The sequence below is a fragment of the Trachurus trachurus genome, assembly GCF_905171665.1.
Source record: "Trachurus trachurus genome assembly, chromosome: 24".
Taxonomy (NCBI): domain Eukaryota; kingdom Metazoa; phylum Chordata; class Actinopteri; order Carangiformes; family Carangidae; genus Trachurus; species Trachurus trachurus.
This window is the reverse complement of record NC_139910.1, coordinates 24,338,958-24,360,495: the sequence shown is the minus strand read 5'-3', so window position 1 is coordinate 24,360,495 and position 21,538 is coordinate 24,338,958. Positions and strand designations below refer to the sequence as shown.

General features: G+C 42.9%; 1 protein-coding gene across 1 annotated transcript; it reads left to right on the top strand.

Annotated features, from left to right (window-relative positions):
• Positions 1-6,646: 6,646 nt before the first annotated feature.
• tbx18 (T-box transcription factor 18) lies at positions 6,647-15,669 on the top strand (the record flags this gene model as incomplete). Its single annotated transcript, XM_084000483.1, has 8 exons — positions 6,647-6,881; positions 8,380-8,554; positions 8,973-9,074; positions 10,173-10,344; positions 10,792-10,959; positions 11,955-12,019; positions 13,381-13,475; positions 14,431-15,669. The coding sequence occupies 8 exons, from the start codon at positions 6,647-6,649 to the stop codon at positions 14,970-14,972; spliced, it is 1,554 nt and encodes a 517-aa protein (XP_083856609.1). The 3' UTR covers positions 14,973-15,669.
• Between the last annotated feature and the right edge of the window lie 5,869 nt (positions 15,670-21,538).

Here is a 21,538-nt window from a genome sequence, read left to right as displayed (position 1 = left end):
CACCCAAGCATCTTGCGGTGATGGGGCAGGTGGGTGTTTGCCACCTTGCTCAGGGGTACAGGTAGTTCCTGCCCGGTTCATGCAGCTTTAACCAGTAGGCCGTCCAGACTATGAGGTGATGACATGATCAGGCCGTCAAGACGGCAATGAGAGCAGATTGTCTCTTGGACACACTGGACCTGTTTTATTGTGTGTTCAGTGCCAGATTATGAATAGTTTATTTCTGCAAATTATGACTCAGCTTTGAAATTAATAGAGCTTAGATCAGCCTGAGAAATATGTGCAAGTGTGTCTCCCGCTGACTTGAGTAAATATGACTGGAGCCAGTCCTGCAGAGTGTTTGACTTCTCCTGACCTGCTTTAAAGTCAGTTACTTCTTTTGCTGCATAAAACATTTTACAGAATTATTTTGAGATCATGGCCCATCCCCTCATGATGGAGTTGTTTTCCCATTCAGAAATCTTGCTCTCCACATAAATGCTATTGTGCAATTATTGCTTTTATTGAGAAAGTGACTCCTGTTACAGGCGGATGCAATGTGCTTTAGTTGCTTTTTACCCAGGACACCTAAATAATGTCAATTGGTAAAAAATAAAATACAGTTTCTGACTTTCTCGCTGTTTTAATAACTTTGTCACTGCAACACATCGCTGAGCTTTAGGAAATACAAAACATGAAACATTTAATGCTGTACTCAGTACTCAGACATTATGCTACATAAGTCATCTCATTTCATCTATAGAGAACAATTGGCTGATAAAAACAGAGAACTGATAAAGACTAACCAAGACACCACAGGGTTGCTCACAGATGCAGATTATCAGACAAAGGGGTTTGCACCTGTGACCACAACTTTCACTGTCTCATACACAATATGACTCTACATGCTCTATCTGCCATTGTGAAAACCCCTCAAACATACTGCATCACTAACCATACACCTCAATATATACCACAATTTACATGCATTTCTCCTGCCTGTGAGGCTGATGAATAATTAATTGTATCCCTGTAACACTCATGTCTCCTATCAGGACTCCTAGTACCATATGAATAATTAATTTCCAACCCCCCCCCCACAATAAAATATATTACTACATGAAATAACAGTGACGTTTTCAATCCTTTGAATTCATGTCATGATCTCATTAGATCTCAATAGCACATATACATCTGATTTTAAAGAGTTATTTCTATGCTCAATTGGGCCTGAATGACTTTAGACCTGATGGATTAAAATTACACACAGGCTGAGAGAAGATTAATCACAATTGTTCCTCAATATCCAATCATTGCTCCAGTTTTGACTTTGCTTGATGGAAAGAACAAAATGTTGTGTAACCTATCCCTTCATCTTTTAGATATTTATTAATAAGTAATGTAGGAATGATCCTGAATGTGATTTGATTTCATCTCATTATAATATTGATGTGATAGGCTGTGAAGTGACATGAAGTAACACTGGCTTAGTTTAGCAATGCATTTTTCATCTGTGAATAAGAGGATGAAACCAACGCCAGTGCAGAAGTTGCTGTAACTCAGAGTTGTTCAGAGCTTCAGTCATCTGTGTCTCTCTCGTGCTGTGTGTGTATGTGTGTGTGTGTGTGTGTGTGTTTGAGTGTGTGTGTGTGCGCATCTGCTTATGTGTATGAGACAAGCTATGGCAGCCAGAGCAGAAGTTCAACTTGAATAACATCCGAGACGCACAGAGGCCTGAATAAACGGCGTCAAGACCAGAACCAGCTCGTAAAAAAATTCAATAAATGTCATAGATCCATCAATTTCTATCAAGCGCGTCAGTAAATACCACGTTTTCAATGGAAGGTTAACTTTATGAAAGGGAGCAAGGGTCACTTCACTTGGATGATGAGTGACTCTCGGCCAGCATAAGCAGGATACGCTTGCAGGGGCCCAGTCGTTTGCTTTGCAGTGCTGGCACAACTGCAAAATAGGCATGGAGTTCAAGTTCTGGCTCTCCCAGTGGAGCCATACGGGGGGATCCGGCAGTTCTCGGCTGGGACTTGGCCTCCCAGGACGAGCTGCAGGGGTGATGAGGGACCCCTGAACCTGGAAGGAGGCAGATGGCTGAACCTGGGCCCTGCATTTCTGTCTGGTATCATATATGTATACGTCTGGTAATCATATAGCTTTTAGAAAAACTTATGCACACTCAATCGTATATGTAAAAACTTGACAAATTATTATGCATTCAGACTCTGACAATATATTTGTACTTCTCTGTTCCTACACAATCCTACATCATACTTCTTGTGCAATCTGAACAAATGAATTAACATTGGCCAGAGGCTTAAATACAACACAAATATAGTCACAAACCCACGGTCACTATGTAAACTATCGATGAAATTTTGACAGTACTCAATATAGTACAATACAGTACTCCAAAGAATCATGTCATAAAATATTGTGATATTTTAGTGCATCAATATTTTCTTACACCCAAACCGCTATGTAAGCCCTATATAACCAATGGATTGTAGCCTATGTAAGTGTGTATCCTTTCTTTTCCAGTCTCCATGTCACACACACACACACACACACACACACACACACACACACACAGTCCTCCATGCCACTTCCGCCATAAAAGCCCTGGCAGTGATCCACGTGCCCATTAGCACGCGCTAAATAACTGTTAACAATGTATTACCCAGACTCCCCTGCCCCGCCACTTCTACCCTACTCCGCGTCCCTTCAAAGCTCACAGGTAATTATGTCAAAGGTTTTTAATAAACAGCCTATTCAGTGCGCAGTGGGTTACGCCTACCTTCGGATTTTTTTAAAACGGCACTTGTAGGAACGGACTGGCCTCTGATTGGCTGAATCACGTCCACAGCCGCGAGACATCACCAGGTAACCCATCAGTCACGCACGTGACTGAGTCTCATTGGACAGCCCAACTTTTTTCTCTTAAACCCTACACTCTTAACATTTTGCTGTTATTAAAAAATAACCTTTTATTATAATTACCATCCTCGTTGGATTGGCTATCTTTTAAAAATAAACTAACTTTCAGTTCATTTTAATTCGTTAATTGTTCACGCGCACAACCTGGTCATAAATCAGAGCTGCTCGAGCCAGGTACAGGCTGGTATAGCAGCACACGTTTCATGAATGGAAAAGCGGGGAAACCTATTTACTCTCGCTGAACAAAAATAGCCTCTCTTAAATTTTCCATAGAGGAATAAAAGCTGCAGACTAACGTTTGGCTTAGGTTGATCCAGTCAGGTTCAGGTGCTGACAAATTGAGGCACTAAACACAAAGTGACACAGTCTGTGTCAGAGAGGCTTACTCACACAGTCTGAAATAAATAAGAGAAAAATAAATAAATTACCAAAACGCATTTAATGACCGAGAATTATTTACGTGCAGAACAGCGTAGGTTATACATTTAGGATGTATAGAGCTGCCAGACAAGCAAATCCTTATTAGACAGAATGGCCGACGACAGAGAGGTTCCCACTATATTTAGAGCCACTGTGAATCATGGCCTGAACGACCCTGTGTATTTTACAGATAAACTACTTCTATAATCCAGGGGCCTCAGAAATCTTTGCGGTCATTTTAGCCATAAGTCTACGCAAAGTTATTTCGTTTCAAGCAACAAGATGTGAGAGCATCTACAGGTCGTTTTTATAGATGAGTCGACATGTGGACTCTCAGTGGTAAACAACACGAGTTTGACAGTTTGAGTGGGTCAGTTTGATTTTCTTCCCTGTCACTGTCCTCTGCAGCGGTGATCCAGGACATTGTGCTGCGCTCTGTTCGTTTGAGCCTTATAAAATGACAGATGTTAATTATTATAGAGTTATAATCTCTAAAATACAAGGACCAGTGCACCTGCTAACGAAAAACTGGAAAATGAAAAACAAAAAATATATATAGGTCAATTTATGACAATGTGATTTTATCTCAAATACACACGTAGGCCTGTCAATAAAGCTGCACCAAATATCGTTGCAACTAAAATGTTTGTTGTTGTTTTTTCAGGTGAGGATTGAGGGACTATTATAATAATAATACTATAATAATGAACAGCTCTGAGACCGAAGTGAAGCCCTAAAAGGCTAAAATATAAGAGGCGACGATATACCTGAATATTGATCAAATAATAGATAATTATTGCATAGCATATAATGATGGTAGTATCGCTGTAAAATAAGTAATTATAATCATTGTTGTTGTTAGTTATTATTACTATAATTATTACTATATTAGACTATGATGATGGTGATGGTGAAATGCTATGTAATATTATGCCTTTTTTATTTATTTTTTATTGATTTCCCCTGATGGAGCATGGAGGCTGTTCGTAATTAATTTTTATTTTGTGAAACATGGCCAATGTAAAATTGAACGGAACACAAGTCAAAAATTCTGCTTATGCTTTAACTTGTGTCACATTTCATTAGACTTTATGTGAAAATACAAGCTGTTTATTAAAAGTATAACACATATACACAGATGTGTAAAGAAACCTAAATCGTTGACAACCTGCTGTGACTCAACCTGTCCTTTATAATATGTCCATAGGATTGAGTCTGGTGTGACAATGTGATTATATAATCAAAACTAAATTCCATTATTAAAGAGAGCGTAACATTTTTTATTCTCACAGAGTTAGAGAAATGTGTGACATTTTTAAATTCCCACGAGAGGGGAAACGCGAGGCTTCTGATCTGATAACCCACGCGGATATGGACGCGGGCCTTCCGCTTGACGTCCAATCATACACACTGCGTTTCTGGCAATAACCGATGGCGACGGGTTGTGTATTTAAACTGCAAACCACCAGAGGCCTCGAGCTGCACACAGGGATTAACGGAGGAGACGTCACTGAAGCCACGAGGAGATTCCAAGAAATAATTGGGCACTAATGTGGATTAATATTAATATAAGTTAACTGACTAATTAACAGGTTAATCAAACTACTGGTGGTGCACTGTCATGCTGCAGGTAGAACTTTCAACTGAAACCAGCACGCACACACACGCACTAGCGCAGTGCCTTGTTTATTTATAGTCGCGCTCTCCTCCATATGTTCATGCCTCCACGCGCACATACACACCGACACATTCTCCGCGTGCTCGGCCTTGGAAGTGCGGAGGATTATTTCCTAACGCGCGTGGAGAGAGGATCCATCTCATCTCTCTGTTCCCTTCATCTGCTGCATTTTAAATCACTTTCACGACCTTCTCACCATCAGGTTTTAATAATGACTACAGCACATTGTCCATTTAGTTTATTAATTAATTGACTCAAGTAAACTGGGTTCAGCTTGATAAACTTTAATTTCATATTACTTTATTTACTACTATAGCTATATGTTCACACCAAAATAACACACAAGTGCTGTAGGACTATGATAATAACTTATTATTTCAATAACAACACCCTAATTTATTGAATTGACGTCTAATATATTTACATATTATGTCCATACTGTTTAGGCTGTTACAACATTGCACTCGCCTAAAAGTTGTTCTTTTTAATAACTGTAAATTAAGCTACATTAACGTGCAAATTTATTTGAGTGAATTTGCAACTTCAGTGATTTTGTTACTTTATGTTTTCAACAGAACATTTATGTTGTTGCATTAAAACGAGGAATAAGAAGTCGAGGATGTTGCCCTGATGTCAAACTGCATCATTTTTTTTTATTATCATTATTGGTATCTTGTTTATTAAGCACAGCTTGCTCTAATGTCATGAAACAGAGCTTTTGCTGTGTGCGAACGTTTCTGCTTTTTGCAACAGTCAGTTGCTCAACATGGGAATGAGAATTGTCTGATGACAAGGTTTGGAGAAGTAATAATGGTCTAAATATAGATTATAGAAATGTAGAAATTTCATTATCTCTGTCGAGTGCACACACACACAAAAAAAACTTAGCCTATACACAAAATAGTGACACTGTTTTATTTTAAGTGGGTCAGTGAACATATGGCACCAGCAGCCTCCCACATTTATTTTGTCAGCATTGTACAGGCTTGATGATGATCGCATGCACCGACTAATTTGGGGGTTTAGTCTAATTCTCCTGAAGGACATGCATAAGAGAAATGCTTATTGTCTGGATGAGGATCACAAGTGTCCACCGTGAACAAGCTACTAATGGCCAGGTATGCAAAACATGTCGGGCCGGTGTGTGAAAATGCGCGCAATGCCACAGGGAGATGCTCCTCGCGCTCCTTCGCCTGAGGACATGATTCATTCTCCAGCTCCACTTTTACCACATAAGGCGGCACGAGCGGCCCCCTCAGCAGGCGGGACCAGGGAAAAGTTCCGGGGGGTTGTGACTGCTCGTGATTGGCTGCTGTGCGCTGTGATTGACAGGTCCCCTTCTCCGGCTCTCCTCTAAGCTCCGGTTGTTGACACTCTCCAAAAGTCCGCACGGCTCTCACGGATAACGGAGACAGAATTCCGGCTCCTCGCGGCTCCCACTGCTTCCTGTGCTGTCCGGCTGGAGGGCGGACAACCCGTCCCACCGAGAGCACCGCGCTGTCACCGTGTGGATTCTCTTATTTTCAGACTGTCTTGTGTTTTGAACTTTTCTTGCTGCTCCTTGCAAAGCTCGTGACGCCGTCTCCTTCCTCTCGCTCCTCTGTGCCGAGCCCGAGACAAATGGCAGAGAAGCGGCGGTCCCCGTGCGCCATGAGCGTCAAGGCTCACGCCTTCTCGGTGGAGGCGTTGATCGGAGCGGAGAAGAGACGCAAAACGTCCGGAGGAGATGCTGTGTCCCCCGGGTACGAGGACGGAACTGATGTGTCTGATTTGCCCGGCAGCCCGGGGCCGCGGGCCGACAGAGCGTGCACCAGCGACCGGGGAAGCGAGGCTGAATGTGCAAGTGACGGATCCCGTAAGTAAATAATGACAAATAAACACAATAACCTCACAACAACAACAGTGATGATAATAAAAGTAATAATAGCCTAATAATAATGATGATGATGATAATAATAATAATGACTGTCTAAAACAGGCCCTTGAAATGGAAGCATTATCAAATTACTATAGTATCCACAAAAGGTTGAAATAATTTTTAAATAATGCTCATGTCACGTTATACATTTAACTCTGTTTTCAAAGCCTTTTAAAAGTATCTTTTGTAAATGACTTCATGTTTGAGCCACAGGTCCTGCACAAGCATGTGTTATCCTCATATATTTTAATGTTAAACAAGTAAACTTGCTCCTGGCTGTTCGCTGATATTTCTTTGTTAATAAGAGGCAGCACTGCTCTTTGCATCAGGTTTATTCATGCTCTGCTTCCTGCCCAGGAAACTTCAGTAATCAGATGCAAAAGATGTGGGCTATAAAGTAAAACAATGATAGCAGGGTCAGAGCCAGACAGTGGAAATGTGATATCATATCACGGCCCTGGCCTTGTAAATATGAGTGGTGTGAGTGTGACTAATGTGAGACGCTTTATGAGTTGTGTTGCAATCATAAACACGCCAATTAGCAGCGTATAAAGGCAGGGAAAGTGCCACGGTAAGGATGCTATGAGGTCTGCAGAAAGCATAAACCGACTGGCCCTGACAAATTAGGATTTAATTCTGCTGCAAGTTTAAAATGCCCTTGGCCGAGGATTTGTCTTTGTGCTAGTTTGGCTTGTTAGGCCCGTGTCTAATGTTCATAAATTTCCACCACTTGGCGAAGCCTGTGCTGAACTGGGCAAATAACAACAGCGATGAGACACATAAATACTACTGGAGTGTCCTCTCTGTATTAAAACACATTTAAACTCAAGTACTCCTAATGGAAATCATTATACAGTTCATACTGCGGCTTGTAATAAATTGGTGCTCAGTAATGAGCGTATAGTAAACTGACAATTTTTCAACTGGATCATAATATACGAGGGTGGATATGTTCAGTAATAAGTGCAGAGTGACCTTACTTTATAGAGACATATATTACTGTAATATTCCTACAGATTCAGAGCTTTTAATGCACCAGTATTCAACATGGACATAAACACAGGATGCTTAAAACATAAAAGGCTTTTTTTTTTTTTTACCTGCTTGAAATAACATCTGTAAAATAACCTCTGCAGTAAAATTAGTGACATTTTCGTAGGCTGCTGAAAATAGTCATTGAAATCGGACGGTTGCAATAATTGCACGTAATAAGTCATATTCAAAGGCTATATATGAAATAATGGCGTTTAAATATTATTTTATACAGTGTATTATTGGACATTAGTGCTGATCTAATGTGTGTGTGTGTGTGTGTGTGTGTTTCAAATGTTCTGATGTGTTGAACTTTTCTGAGTCACAGGACAACATGCCTTGAATAGAAACAGTAGTTTGTCTCTTTTTAAAAACGTGTTAATATTGTCTCTTTCCGGTGCAGCAGAGAGCGAGGACGCGCTGCTGGAGAGCCCGCAGCCCGCAGCTCTGTGCCCGGCGCCGGTAACCGGCACCGGCACCGGCACCGGAGAGGAGGCCCGCGTGGACCTGCAGGGATCAGACCTGTGGAAACGCTTCCACGAGATTGGCACGGAAATGATTATCACCAAGGCTGGACGGTAAGACCGAGTTCACATACAGATGGGAAATGTTCGAGTTAAAAATGCCCAAACATAAACTCTGCTGGAGACAGAAGTCAACTGTACTGTAATTCATACTACTGATGGAAATTAAAATAATCTAACTATAGGCGTAAAAATATGAAAAATAAAATAGGCAATTTTAATTATGGGAGAAGTAAATCAGCTGTGCAAGCAGAAATTATAATTAAAAAAAAAACTCAAACACAAACATTCCCTTATTTAGACACTAAATCATTTTCTCTTAACATTTTTCTTGAGCTGTTATTGGGTCATTATTGATACGACTACATTATGATTATTATTATAACAGCGTAAGAAAAATGAGTGTGTTGTAAACCCAAGCAGACTGCAGGTCAGTGCTGAGATCTCATGTGTTCCTTGGTTTGCCTCTCAGGCGGATGTTCCCCGCTATGCGAGTGAAGATCTCGGGTTTGGACCCACACCAGCAGTATTACATTGCCATGGATATAATCCCCGTGGACAACAAACGATACAGGTAAGACGCGCAAAACACGCGCACATGCACGTGCGCAATGCAGCCCTATAGGCCTTGCTAAAATAAAATAAAAACAGGTCATGATGTAGGATAAATATGAATTATAATAGAGGAAAATTGGTGGCGTGAATATCAAAGTGTGTAAACATCATGGTGCATGGTTAGTCTGTACCGCCGCACGCACGTCCTATAGAAACAGGAACGTTACAGTCATTTTGCTCTTAATTTAGCTCCATATTCACCGCGCCTCCTGGGACGACCCGAGATTTTTCAATTGTGCAAACCTCAGCTTTCTCTCCACAAATGGCTCCTGGCACCGGGGTTTTGTCACGGCGGTTTTGCCGTCCCTTTTGGAAAAGGCCGTTTGGATGCCTAACCTCTCCGGCCTGGAAGGTCAAACCAACAAATGTCGTTATAACACAGAAGAAAACAGCGCGTTATAATCAGTGCAGCCCAGCCTCTGCATGTTTCACACGGTGGTCCTGTCATCTCAAACGTCCAAAACACGTTTTCAGCGGCGCGGCTCAGTGATCAGTGATATGAAGGATATATTTTTCATTTTATTCAATCACTGTGACAATAGCTTACTCGTATACAACATATAAAGATACAATGCGTTTGTGCAGGCAGCTGAAGCCGCGGGCGACCGCGCGGCTTGGAGGAAGTGTGCAGGTTTTTATTCCAACCAAAGGCTGAGCAGCAGGTGATGAACACACCTTCAGCCAGATGGGGAACTAATTAGAAGTTGTGTTTGTAGCTGAAGGCCATAAAACTTAGATATATACATATGTACGCCGTTTTAGGTCGTGACGTTTTAATTGTGTAACCCTCCATGTTAAAAAGAAAAATAGCTGTAGGTAAATAATTGGAGTAATTAAAAGTCAAAGGAGTTGGCAGGTAAAATGTTTTTCATCTGTGGTGCTGGTGAAAAACAAAACTATAGGCTGAGGCTCTCCTTTAATCACAACTTTAGAGTTAGCTACATCACAAATCAGAGCGTAATATAATCAGAACTTCAGACTCTCTGCATGTTTGAAGTACAAGTGTGGGATGTTGTGTTGATTTACTTCCCGCCGTGTGTCTGTGTGAATTGTGAAGGTACGTGTACCACAGCTCCAAGTGGATGGTAGCGGGGAATGCGGACTCCCCTGTTCCGCCCAGAGTCTACATCCACCCGGACTCGCCGGCTTCAGGAGAGACGTGGATGCGTCAGGTGGTCAGCTTCGACAAGCTCAAACTCACCAACAACGAGCTGGACGACCAGGGACACGTAAGTAGCACGACCAAGACTTTATAAATATATTTCTCTATTATCATATGTTTGCCATAGGCCCACACCGTGGATACTTATCTTATTGTCGCCTCTCTGATGTCATTTTATCTCCGTTATGATTATCACATTTTTAGATTCTGGATATTTAGGTGTGAACATTTTGTTAAAATCACTGAGGCCCATTTTCATAATTTCTTTTTTTTACAGGACAGTAAAAACCTAAAACTGCAGTGTTGTGCTATGTTCTTGAAAATCACAAGAACAATATTTTTTTTTTTAAGTCTCCAATTTAACATATTGTAGGCCCTACACGATTGTGTTTCTTTGTGTGCAGGTGCATATTGCCCACATGTGTTTGTTCATAATGAGCCACTGCACTGAATGACATGAGACTGTTGCTAGTGTGATTTAAAACTAAAGAGTAATTGTTCCCTCCGTGCTCAGATCATCCTTCACTCCATGCACAAGTACCAGCCCCGGGTCCATGTGATCCGTAAAGAGTGTGGAGAGGAGTTGTCCCCAGTGAGAGCCATCCCTGCTGGGGAAGGCACACGCACCTTCGCCTTCCCAGAGACCGTGTTCACCACCGTCACAGCGTATCAGAACCAACAGGTAACACAGCTCATCTCCATGCAGCTGCATTTCCACTGTAAACCAACGCCGCTGGATGAACGGAATCTGCTGAAGTGTGTGGTGTTACGGTGACAACCCCGCTGCTGACAGATACTGCTGTTTGTAGCTTTGTGCCATTTGTGGTTGCCAGTTAGTGATGACTGATAAATGTTTAAAACACACTTTTGCAGGTCACATTGGTGTGTTTCCTGCTATGAATTTCAGACAAGAGGAATTTAAGATGTGAAAAAAAGTCAAATGAAGGATTTTAATTTTGGCATTACCAGAATTTTGGCCTTCTTTCTATTTTAAGGAAATATTTCTCTTTGATTGTGGGTCCATGTGTCTGTCTGTGTGTGTGTTGCAAATCACAGAGAGAGAAATGTCCTGCAGTTTTCCTAGAGAGTGTTAAACCATTTCTACCACGTTTATCGGACAGATTTTTATGACGGTGCTGCTCATTTAAGCTACATCGCTTCAGTGTTTCATATTTTCTGGATTTTTCCAGCGTCAATGTCTTCAGCTGGGGGAGGCTGACGGTTTTTATGGACTTTTGCACTGGACCAGTCAGTGTGAGCTTTGAAGTAGGATGTTAGCTGGGATTGGCTGGCCCACAGTGCACGATGGCTGAAGTCAGAAACACAGTGGCGATGCCTATAAAAGTCCCTTTGGATGTGGGTCACAGAGCTGGGTCTTAAACACCACCCACAGCCTGGGCAGCCCCATGGCAGCCCCAGGGACGTTAACCAACATGCATACACACATACGTTAATTCACATATACAGTATGTGCAAGGAAATGCACAAGCACACATCAAAACAACTGGCAAAGTCGACGGCTAACGATGTATTTATTTATAGATCTGATTGAAAGATTACAGAAAAGGAAAATTATTTTGGCCGGGAAAAATCTTCCATTATACATACAGTATGTTATCATGGACTTTGTACTTACTAAATTTTTGGAAATAATTAGAGTCTTATTTTGCCTTTCAGATTACAAGGCTGAAAATTGACAGAAACCCATTTGCCAAAGGCTTCAGAGATTCTGGCAGAAACCGGTGAGTTCATTTCAACCACAGAGATTTTCACATTATCTAGTGCATTAGGGGTAATGTGGGATGCATGACTGCATTATATTCTGGCTTGGTTGTGGTTTTTGTCACGGCTATTTCAGGCTGATTTTATGGGGAGCAAAGCTATGTATTTATTTATTTTTTTCTAATGGAAAATGTGCAGCAGCCTCCCATTAAATCTGTCCTAAATGGCAGAAGAGAAATTGACTAAACTGAACAGACGTGGCACATATTATTATGGTTTCATCATATTAATCCGTGATGCATTTTCATTTAAATGTGCTAACTTTAAAGGCACATTAATTCCAACAATTGCATAGTTACGGGCACATGCTCTGAGAGGGAAAAATCTAACCTCAGCTGCAAACCTAAATGGAGCGTCAGATTCCAGCCAGCCTCGTAACATAAACATCAACAGCAAAATAATAAAAGTCAAGAGTGTCCTGAAGAAAATCTGTATAAACACATTTCTAAACATATATAAACACAGCATTAAAACAACACAGCAGTAAAACTCCAACAGTCTCCAAACAGCCACTCCCCTGAGGCCTCATAGAAATCGTTAGAGAGGAGGGGAGAGCAAGGGGGAGAGCCGGCGAAAGGGGAGGAGAGGGAACGTGTGAGACAGAGAATTTGAGAGGGAGGAAGGTAGAGAACGGCAAACTGGATAACCGAGGGACCCTGACAGCTGACCCTATAAAAGTTAAACTCAGGAAGGCCGAAAAAAAAAGCCTCCCCTTAAATATTACAGGAAGAGTTAAGCAGTTTGCTAAATAAACTTCTGCTCTGATAGGCTGCTTTGGTGCACACAGAGCCGCTCCGGGCAGCTTGTCTAAATTATCACCGTGGCTACAACCCCGCGGGGGGGAGGACTTTTATCCTCACGCTAACGAGGGGTAACAGAGCACTTGCATTACCCCGCCACAGCAACCCTCTGCCCCACCTAGAGGAGGAGGGAGAGGCAGATTTCGGGGGGGAAGGGGAGTCCCACCTCATAAATCCTTGCTGCGGCTTCCTGCTCCTTCGTCCTGATTCGCCCGTAAAAGCCGTGTGAAAGCAATTACCTCAGAGCACCCGGCTGGCAGCAGCCAATCGCGACGCGGCGTTTATGCCCCTCATTACCTGTGGTCTCCATGGAGACGGCGAGTGAGGCCCCAACCGGCGACTAAGATGGCCGCCAGGTGGTTAGTGTAATGTACGACCCGGTGAGGCATGCTGGGAGAGAGCGGCTGCAGCTGCCTCGCCGACTAAAAAGAAAATGCAGGTTCTGTTCTGAGGGACCGGGTGGTGATTGGCCTGTAATGCTGATGTATGTGTGTTAACGTGTGTTTGTGTGTGTTCTACAGGATGGGTCTGGAGGCTCTGGTGGAGTCTTATGCGTTCTGGCGTCCATCTCTGCGGACGTTGACGTTTGAAGACATCCCTGGCATGGCCAAGCAAGGTAGAGTTCAAACCAGTGTTCTGGATACTGAGAGTCAGTCCATTCACAGTAGATGGGTGTTTGTTTCCTGATCTGTAGCTGCTGTGGTTGAGGTACGGTCAGGGGTTAGGGACCAAAGGTGCTTGGTGAAGGGAACCAAAAGATCGTGGTCATGGTTACCAACCAAGGACGATTGAGGGGAGAGGTGTTATGCAAAAGGTGGTTTCCTTTGTCGGACTCAGTCTTTGTCCACCTCCACCCTTCTCATGAGATGTTATTTTAGTGATGCACCAGTCCAACTTTTGTAGTATTCCATTACGTCGTCTCAGAGCATTGGCCGATACGAATTACTGATTTCAAAAACAAACTTACAACTTGTCAAAGTGAAGAAGGAACACTGTCATGTCATAAGCTACAATCACTCTGGGGCTCCTTGTTTGAGTTTTTCACTAAGGCCTTAAATCATCCATGTAACCCACCGTGTTGTTCAGGGTGGCCAATCCAGAGTGTGAAAAGTAGTTGTGAAGCTAAGGCTATTTCCCTTTCAACATTGTTAGCCAGAAAGCTAGTTTTACAGTCTTGGAAATCTGAAAGGTCTCCTACATTTGAAATGTGGTTGAGAGAGCTGGGAAATGTATTACACTTTGAGAAATGTCTGCTGAAGAGGATTTAAAAAAAAATCTGGCAACCTTTTCTCGGTTTAATGTCTAAGTAAAAACTGAATTAGTGCTGTTCTGTCGCTGTGCCATTATCTTTGTCCTATGTCCTGTTTGTTGCATGTCAAAAACCTTTACTGTTCTGTGTAGCACCACAAACTATTGTTAATATGTATAAATACACAAACTGCTTATAACTCGGCCATTTAATGAGTTCAGCATCAGAACTGATACTAATTTTGTTTATTGGATCCTAGTGCATCTGCACTTGTCTTACGCATTTGAACCAATGCCTGATGTTTTTCTGGCTCTTCCTGTAGGAGTCCCGGGAGCTCATGGAGGGATCGGAGCGTCATCTCACCTGCTTTCCACTTCCCCATGCTCCTCACCTTTCCAGGTCTGCCCTCTGAGCCCGCCTGACTACGCCTGCAGTCGACCTACGCACCCCCTCCATCGTTACGGCAACCCCCCGGAGCCGTTCCCCCCTCCCAGAGGTCCGTCTGCGTACGACGGCGAAGGATTCTGTTCCCTGCCTCTCCCTGCCTCTCAGCTGGGCTATCTATCCAACCCCACCCCGCAGGGCTACGCGGGTCTGCGCCTCCACACGCCGCCCTACAGCCTGTACGGTTACACATTCCCCCCGTCACCGCGCCTCGCCGCCAGCCCTGATAAAATGGCTGCCGCTGCCACTGCCAATCACCAGAGTGCCTTCCTTGGCTCGTCTCCCAGTGGGACTCTAACGGACAGTCTGGGTGTGCTCAGCGGAGGACAGCAGGGCTTCTTGTTTGACTCTCGGACTTTAGGGCTGGCAGGTACCCAGGTGGGAGGCGGGGGCTCGCAGGTCACTGCCCACATGGGCTGAATTTGACTCTGGACGTCTAGAGTTGTCACGAACACTAAATGACACCCTGGAATGGGTGTAAGTTGCCTTTGGTTCAGAAAGTTCTTCAAATTAATCATCAGCTGAACTGTGGACAAACAGAAGAGTGACAGATCAGCACATGAACTCAAAGCTCTTCTACCTGAAGGGAATATTTTTTTTTGTCTTTCAAACATGTTTTCTATGCATGTGCAGCTGCAGAGGTCACAACAGGAAGAAATGTCCTGGGGCTTTGATTAAGGAGTGGAAGCGACGCAGCGCAGTGAACAGAATATGGCCTGGGCAGACACAGGGCTGGCCCAGGCACTCAAAGCAAGCACTTCAACCCCTGGCAGGAGGCCATGAAGCAGTAACTATTATACTCACAGCATTCTGCATGGCCTCTATGATCTTGCCTACTCTGAATGGAGTTACTGAACACTACTCTTACACTTTCTTTTTCTAAAAAGGGATATACTGACTAGATTCCTTTTGTAAAATTAAATTCTTTCTCATTACATGCCTGGTGGTGTTCTCCATTAAGACTTGGAATTAACACATATGCAGCTAATATCCACGTAGTAATATGCACTACAGGCAGGGCCTTGTCACGTCAGACTGAAACAAACAAACAGACTTTTTACACACAGCAGCGGGAGCCTGTAACATATTAACACAGTGACATCATCACCACAAGAAACAAAGGAAGATCCCTGTGACAGCTGTGGCCCGACGAGGTCGAAGCTGTTGGAGAGTGACAAGTGATGGACTGATCAACATATTCCACGTCTGGTTTGACAGATGTTGACCCGATACAGCTGTTTGGACGTCTCCTTGTGTGACACAGATGTAACTGCACATGATGGCTCTGTATATAGCAGTCATGAGGAGAGATGTGTATATAAAGGGCCCGCGTGACCCTTCACACTTAAAAACCCCAACGCACCTGTCTCTGCTCTTTAGACTCTGGTCAGGCCGACCCTGAGAACCACCGGAAAGCTTTTCTTTGCAAACAAGCGCTATATTAGCACGCCCATGGCCGAGGACACCGAGGTGTTCTCCGACCTCTTTGAGCCAAATGAAATATATCTATTCATGACACAATGTTTATATGTAGCCTAATAAATATCTTACTAATTTAACTGAGTTCAAATGGTGTAGTAATGCACTTACCAGTGTATGCGTGTGATTTTTCTTTTACATATTTTTACTGAAGCAACAATTAGTTAGTGTGGTGTGCGGGTAAGTGTGGGTGTGGGTGTGTTTGTGTGTGTGTGTAAAGATAGAAGATAGAATGCCTTTATTGTCCCATAGGGAAATTCATCTTCCCACTCTGTCACTGATCAACATACAACACTGAGCCACATGAATACAACCAACACTGAGCAACATATAAAAAAGCCACCAGACACTAAGCAACATATACATATACACACACCAGACAACAAAGCACTGCTTTCCTAGAGGCTTTAGATCAGGGGTTCCCAAACTTTTCAGCCCTCGACCCCCAAAATAACAGTGCCATAGACTGGCGGCCCCCACTGTCCCCGAGGTGACGTGCGTACAGAGCACACGCAATAATAGGCGTATCCGAACACGGGCATAACGACAACACAAAAGAACAGAACAGCCTTACAACAAGGATGTGATTTTACATATAGCTATTTACTATAAGTCCAAGTAATATCCATGTAACTATGAGTGAACATTGCTGCTGTCATGTGCAATAATTTATACATTTAATGTGAACTACTATTTTTTTTAATCTTTTTTTTACAGGTAAAATTCGTTATTTCTATAATTTTCAAATTTTATTTGATTTCTGGAAATCATCTTGCGACCCCACTGTCGGTGCCTCGCGACCCCCAGGGGGGTCCCAACCCCCACTTTGGGAACCCCTGCTTTAGATGCTAAAGCAATGAAACATGCCACAGGAAATAGAGAGTAAGAATTCTGCAAAATGCACACACACAGAAACAAATAAGGTGTCTGATCATCTTCAGTGTGAACGTGAACTCACCTCTAAGTTTGGTCTACAAGTGAGTACTCACACAAGTGTGGGTGAGGGTGCAGATGTGTGTGTGTGTGTGTGTGTGGCAACAAGTGGTTGAGTTGTCAGCAAGTGTGTGACCTCACTGTCTCAAAGTTCATCCAGATCTCTTCCTTTGACCTAAGTCACTACTCGGCTGCTAAACGTAGATTTTTCACAAAGCCCTTCGCTGTCACACAATTTATCCTTTTAACCTGTTGTAACACCTGAACAAGCACAAAGTCTCCAAGAAACAAAACAGAGAAAAACCTCCGGATTAGTCAGAACTATTCCTTCTGCACCTTGTGCCTAAAATGAATTTTGAAAATGATAACACAAGCCCGACACACCACAGCTTTTATAATACCTGGTAGTTAAAGAGGCTTTGTCAGTGGTAAAGCTAAAAAAACAAGAATGAAATATAACACAAAAACTGCAGCTGCTGCACCAAAATACAAAACTTGGAACCTGCTCGATCCTTCTTTATATTATAACTATGCAATAAAAAGCTTTTCAAAATTACAACTGGAATGGCGGTTGGGTCTAAGAATAGACACCAAACACAGTAAACAAAGTACAAAGGGGAAAACACTTCGAACTGAGGCCATTTTAAATATACACTGAACACTGTGGATGGGGCGCTCTATCTAAAGGAAGGGTATGTACTGTACAACCAGCCCAGAACAAATGACAGTAACAGACACACACAGTAGCTAGTTTCCTTAGTTTAATGCCAAGGTAACAGGAATAGACTCAACTCTGATATCTAGCTGTCACTGTCCAAACATATAAAGGAACCTAAAAATATGAAACTAAATCCTCTCCCTTTTTGAAATGCAAGTCTTATTTTTTTTGTCGGCGTGCAATCTGTAATTAAAATTCTCACAGTTGCATGACATGAATTTTGATGTGTGGTGCAACATTGTAGAGCTGCACTTGTTCTTACATTTCCCTTCCACTGGAAATCAGATCTGCTGATGTAGTTTTGCAGCTCCCGGGCAATTACTCACAACCTGATTTTTCACCTTCCCCATATATTCATGTCAGAGTTTGCTGACCCTCTCCTGCTCTCAACCACTTCCTCAGCAGCTCCTGTGCCCCCCCCCCACCACCACCACCACCACCACCAACACCACCTCAGTTGTCTCCTGTCACTCTGAAGGTGAGAGGTGCTAAGGAGAGGAACACATGTGAGGGTGGGGGTGGGGATGAGGGGAGGGTGGGGGGGCTTATTTTAGAACCCAGGAATGATTGGCTTGTTGTTTCTGAGTGACAGGGGACGGGACCCCTGCCTGGTGCATCTGTACCACACACACACACACACAGAAACACACACGTACGGCAAATGCAGACAGAAGCATATGCGTTTACACAGCGTGCTAACTCAGGCTCATTCACACTGTTATTTCCTTTAAAGAAGTTCAGTCTTGGGGAGCAAAGACAAAACATCTCTCTCTCTCACATTCACACACACACCGTCGTATATTAACACAGACACACTCCTGCATGGTGTCAGTGGTCCGGTGGAGACATTAACACTTGTGTACGACCAGGTGCCGACGTGACAGAACTGTCACGCTATCCGCCCGGTGGGGGAGGATGGGAGAAGGGAGAAGGGAGAAAGGAGGAGGGAGGTTAGTTCTCTTCGTCAGTCAGGACGTTTCCAGGAAATTCTAATCTGATGGTATTCAAACTTAAAACAGAAATAAAAAGCGCATTGAGACAAAACTATTAAGATCAATGACTAATCCAAACTGGCATCACCATATAACTGTCAGTGCTGGAGCTGGTATGTCTGTGACGGTCAGAGCAACCCATCCCAACTGGTTTTGAAATTTATGTCCAGATGGAAACTTAGGTGGTGATAGAGAGAAGGTCAGAGGTCACCTCGGTCAGTGGGGTTCATCCTCTGGGGAGAGAATATTTCATTGCTACAGTATATCTTGTGAATAAAGTTGTCAATCTTGCTCAAGGGGGGACACAAGAGGGAATCTAAACAGGAAGCAGAGTTTAAAGCAAATCAATAATCATCCTCTGGCAAACATGAATATCCCAAAGTTGTAAGTGAAGGGGAACACAAGACATCTGGCGACTCAAAGACTTGGTGTAAACAAGTTTGTCCATTGATACTGAAAAAGTCAACACTGACTTTCATTTTAAAAAAGAGGATTAAAACTAAAAATATCTGTGTCCAGTCCACATACATACCTGAACAATCACGCACACGGTGCGGACTGAGTAATTCTGCCGTTTATTAGTTGCAAAAAAAATACTACAAATGACGCAACAGCTGCTGGCAACTACAACAAGGCCAATAACACACTGCAAACACAATTTGTGTAAGTCAAAGACAAGCAGCCACATACGATGGAACAATACTACCAATGCGATCAGCATGAGCTTCTTTTGTTTTTAAGAAGCTTTGCTTAGCTTGACACATTCTATAACTATTTTATGCCATATTCACTTTATATTTTTTTGACTGAATGTCTCAGTGATACATGTTATATCTGTGATTACCTAAAGTGGGCTACTTAGATTTACTGCTGACATTAGTCACACATAAATACACACTCAGCATCGCTGCTAAAGAATCTCATCATGACACTGAATATTCCCAAAGCTCTGAGGCATCAAATCAACGCTGAGAGGTGTCAGTCCTCACTCTGGAGTGTGTCTGCATGCGTGTGTGTTCATGCCAGCTCATACACACCAACAGTCATGCACTATAAAAGTGGAAGATGAATTAGAGAGAATAAGGAAGAGAGGCTATTCTGGGTCTCCTGGACCTTCTCAGCTTCTAGATCAGAGCTGCATGACAACACTCCCACAACACATGAACATGCACTGGAGGGCATTGCCCTATTGCATTGTTACAACATGAAGTATTACATTTTCCAGTTGTTGCTTGGTGTTGAATATTACAAGCAGAGGCATTTCTGCCCTTTCTAGTCTCAGTTTGTTTACACAAACAGTTACAGTTCGGCTCATGACATCAGCTACACATCATCAACTACTTGACAGAGGAGATTCTGTATACTAAAGTAGTATATTCATCACAGACATCTTTTAACAAGTGTGTTTTGCAGTAAATATGAGAAGCATAAGGAATAATACTAGTAAGTTGGGAAAACTGCTAATTTGCATTATTTTAAAATGTTTCCCATGTACAGTATGATGGTCTGTGGCATTCTCAAACTGAATCCTGTGAGTCTTGGCGAAAGTGGAATAAACCTATTTACCATATCTTTCCTCTGCACCCGCCCCCTTCCTTCCCTTAGGGAACTGGCAACCCTGAGCACTCATCACAAAGTTAACATTTGCATAGAGGCCAGTTATGCGGTTTTAGCGTCCTGTGTGATTGAAGTGAGCATTAGCATAGGGGCCGACGACGAGACCACGTGGTTGAGTGCGCTCAGAGGGCAGTTATGGCCCGCTGTACGTGACCGAGCATAAAAACTGGGGAGTCCACAGGTGAGGTCATGTTGGGCAGTGACAAGAAAGTTCCCTGGAGCACTGAATAAGGTTTGGCAAAGAAACCTGCAACTGTCAGAGGCAAAAAAAAAGAGAGGACTGTTTGTTTCTGATGAGCAGCCCATTAGAATTACAAATGGTGGTTTAGACAAACTTATCGTGAAATAAAGAAAAGGCCTTTAGTTTTTAGTCAAACAGGAACTTCCAAAGGTTTTCCAAAGAGGACAACCCTATAATAAGCTTAAATAGACCCCAAGAAGTTTGCTTTTGGTTATAAAAGAGTCTCATATTAATGTGGATGAATCTACGTTACCCACACTTGTTAATGGCTCCATTTTCGATAAATACTGTATATCATTTTGTCTTTATAGTTATTTTGATATAATTATTTAGTGGTCGACTCGCCCAGCATTTCCTAGTTTCCTGGTTTCCCGGACGCTGCCCGGCAGGTCATGGGAATAACTACGACGGTATGCTTTTGCTTTCGTCCGTCTTGCGCCGGTCCTAGAATTTCACCGTGCGCAGAGGCTCATGGGAAATGTACTGTGAAAACACTTCGCTTTCCGAAAGTCCTCGTAGTCCCTTTAAAACATGGAGATTGTTTCACATAATAAAAATGATAAAAATGAACATCCAGGAGAGGACTTAATCCTTAATGCTGGGACAAAGAAGCTCTCCTGTCCTTGCTGGCTGCAGTTCCAGGAAGTGCACCTGTGCTGCAGGGGGCTTCAGCTGGTGGGTGTGCTGATGATGTTGCAGGCTCAGCTCAGCCACGGCTGCGTGACCTGTTAATGGCCCAGTGGGTATTTGATGACAGTTGCAAGAATCTGAGGCTCAGGGTGTCCTTTACGGCCCTTAAATCTTTGTCATCAAATCTGCCCACACGAGAGTAATTTATGGTCCGCTCCGCAGGGCATGTTTCTCAGTACCTCCTATTAGACACACCGTGAACTCTGATCTATGAGCAGGTTGTTGAGAAATAATTATGACACAATATTTTCCTGTAATCTTTCCATGTCAACAAAGTGGACAAGCACCTCCAATGACTGCAGTGTTACACAAAACA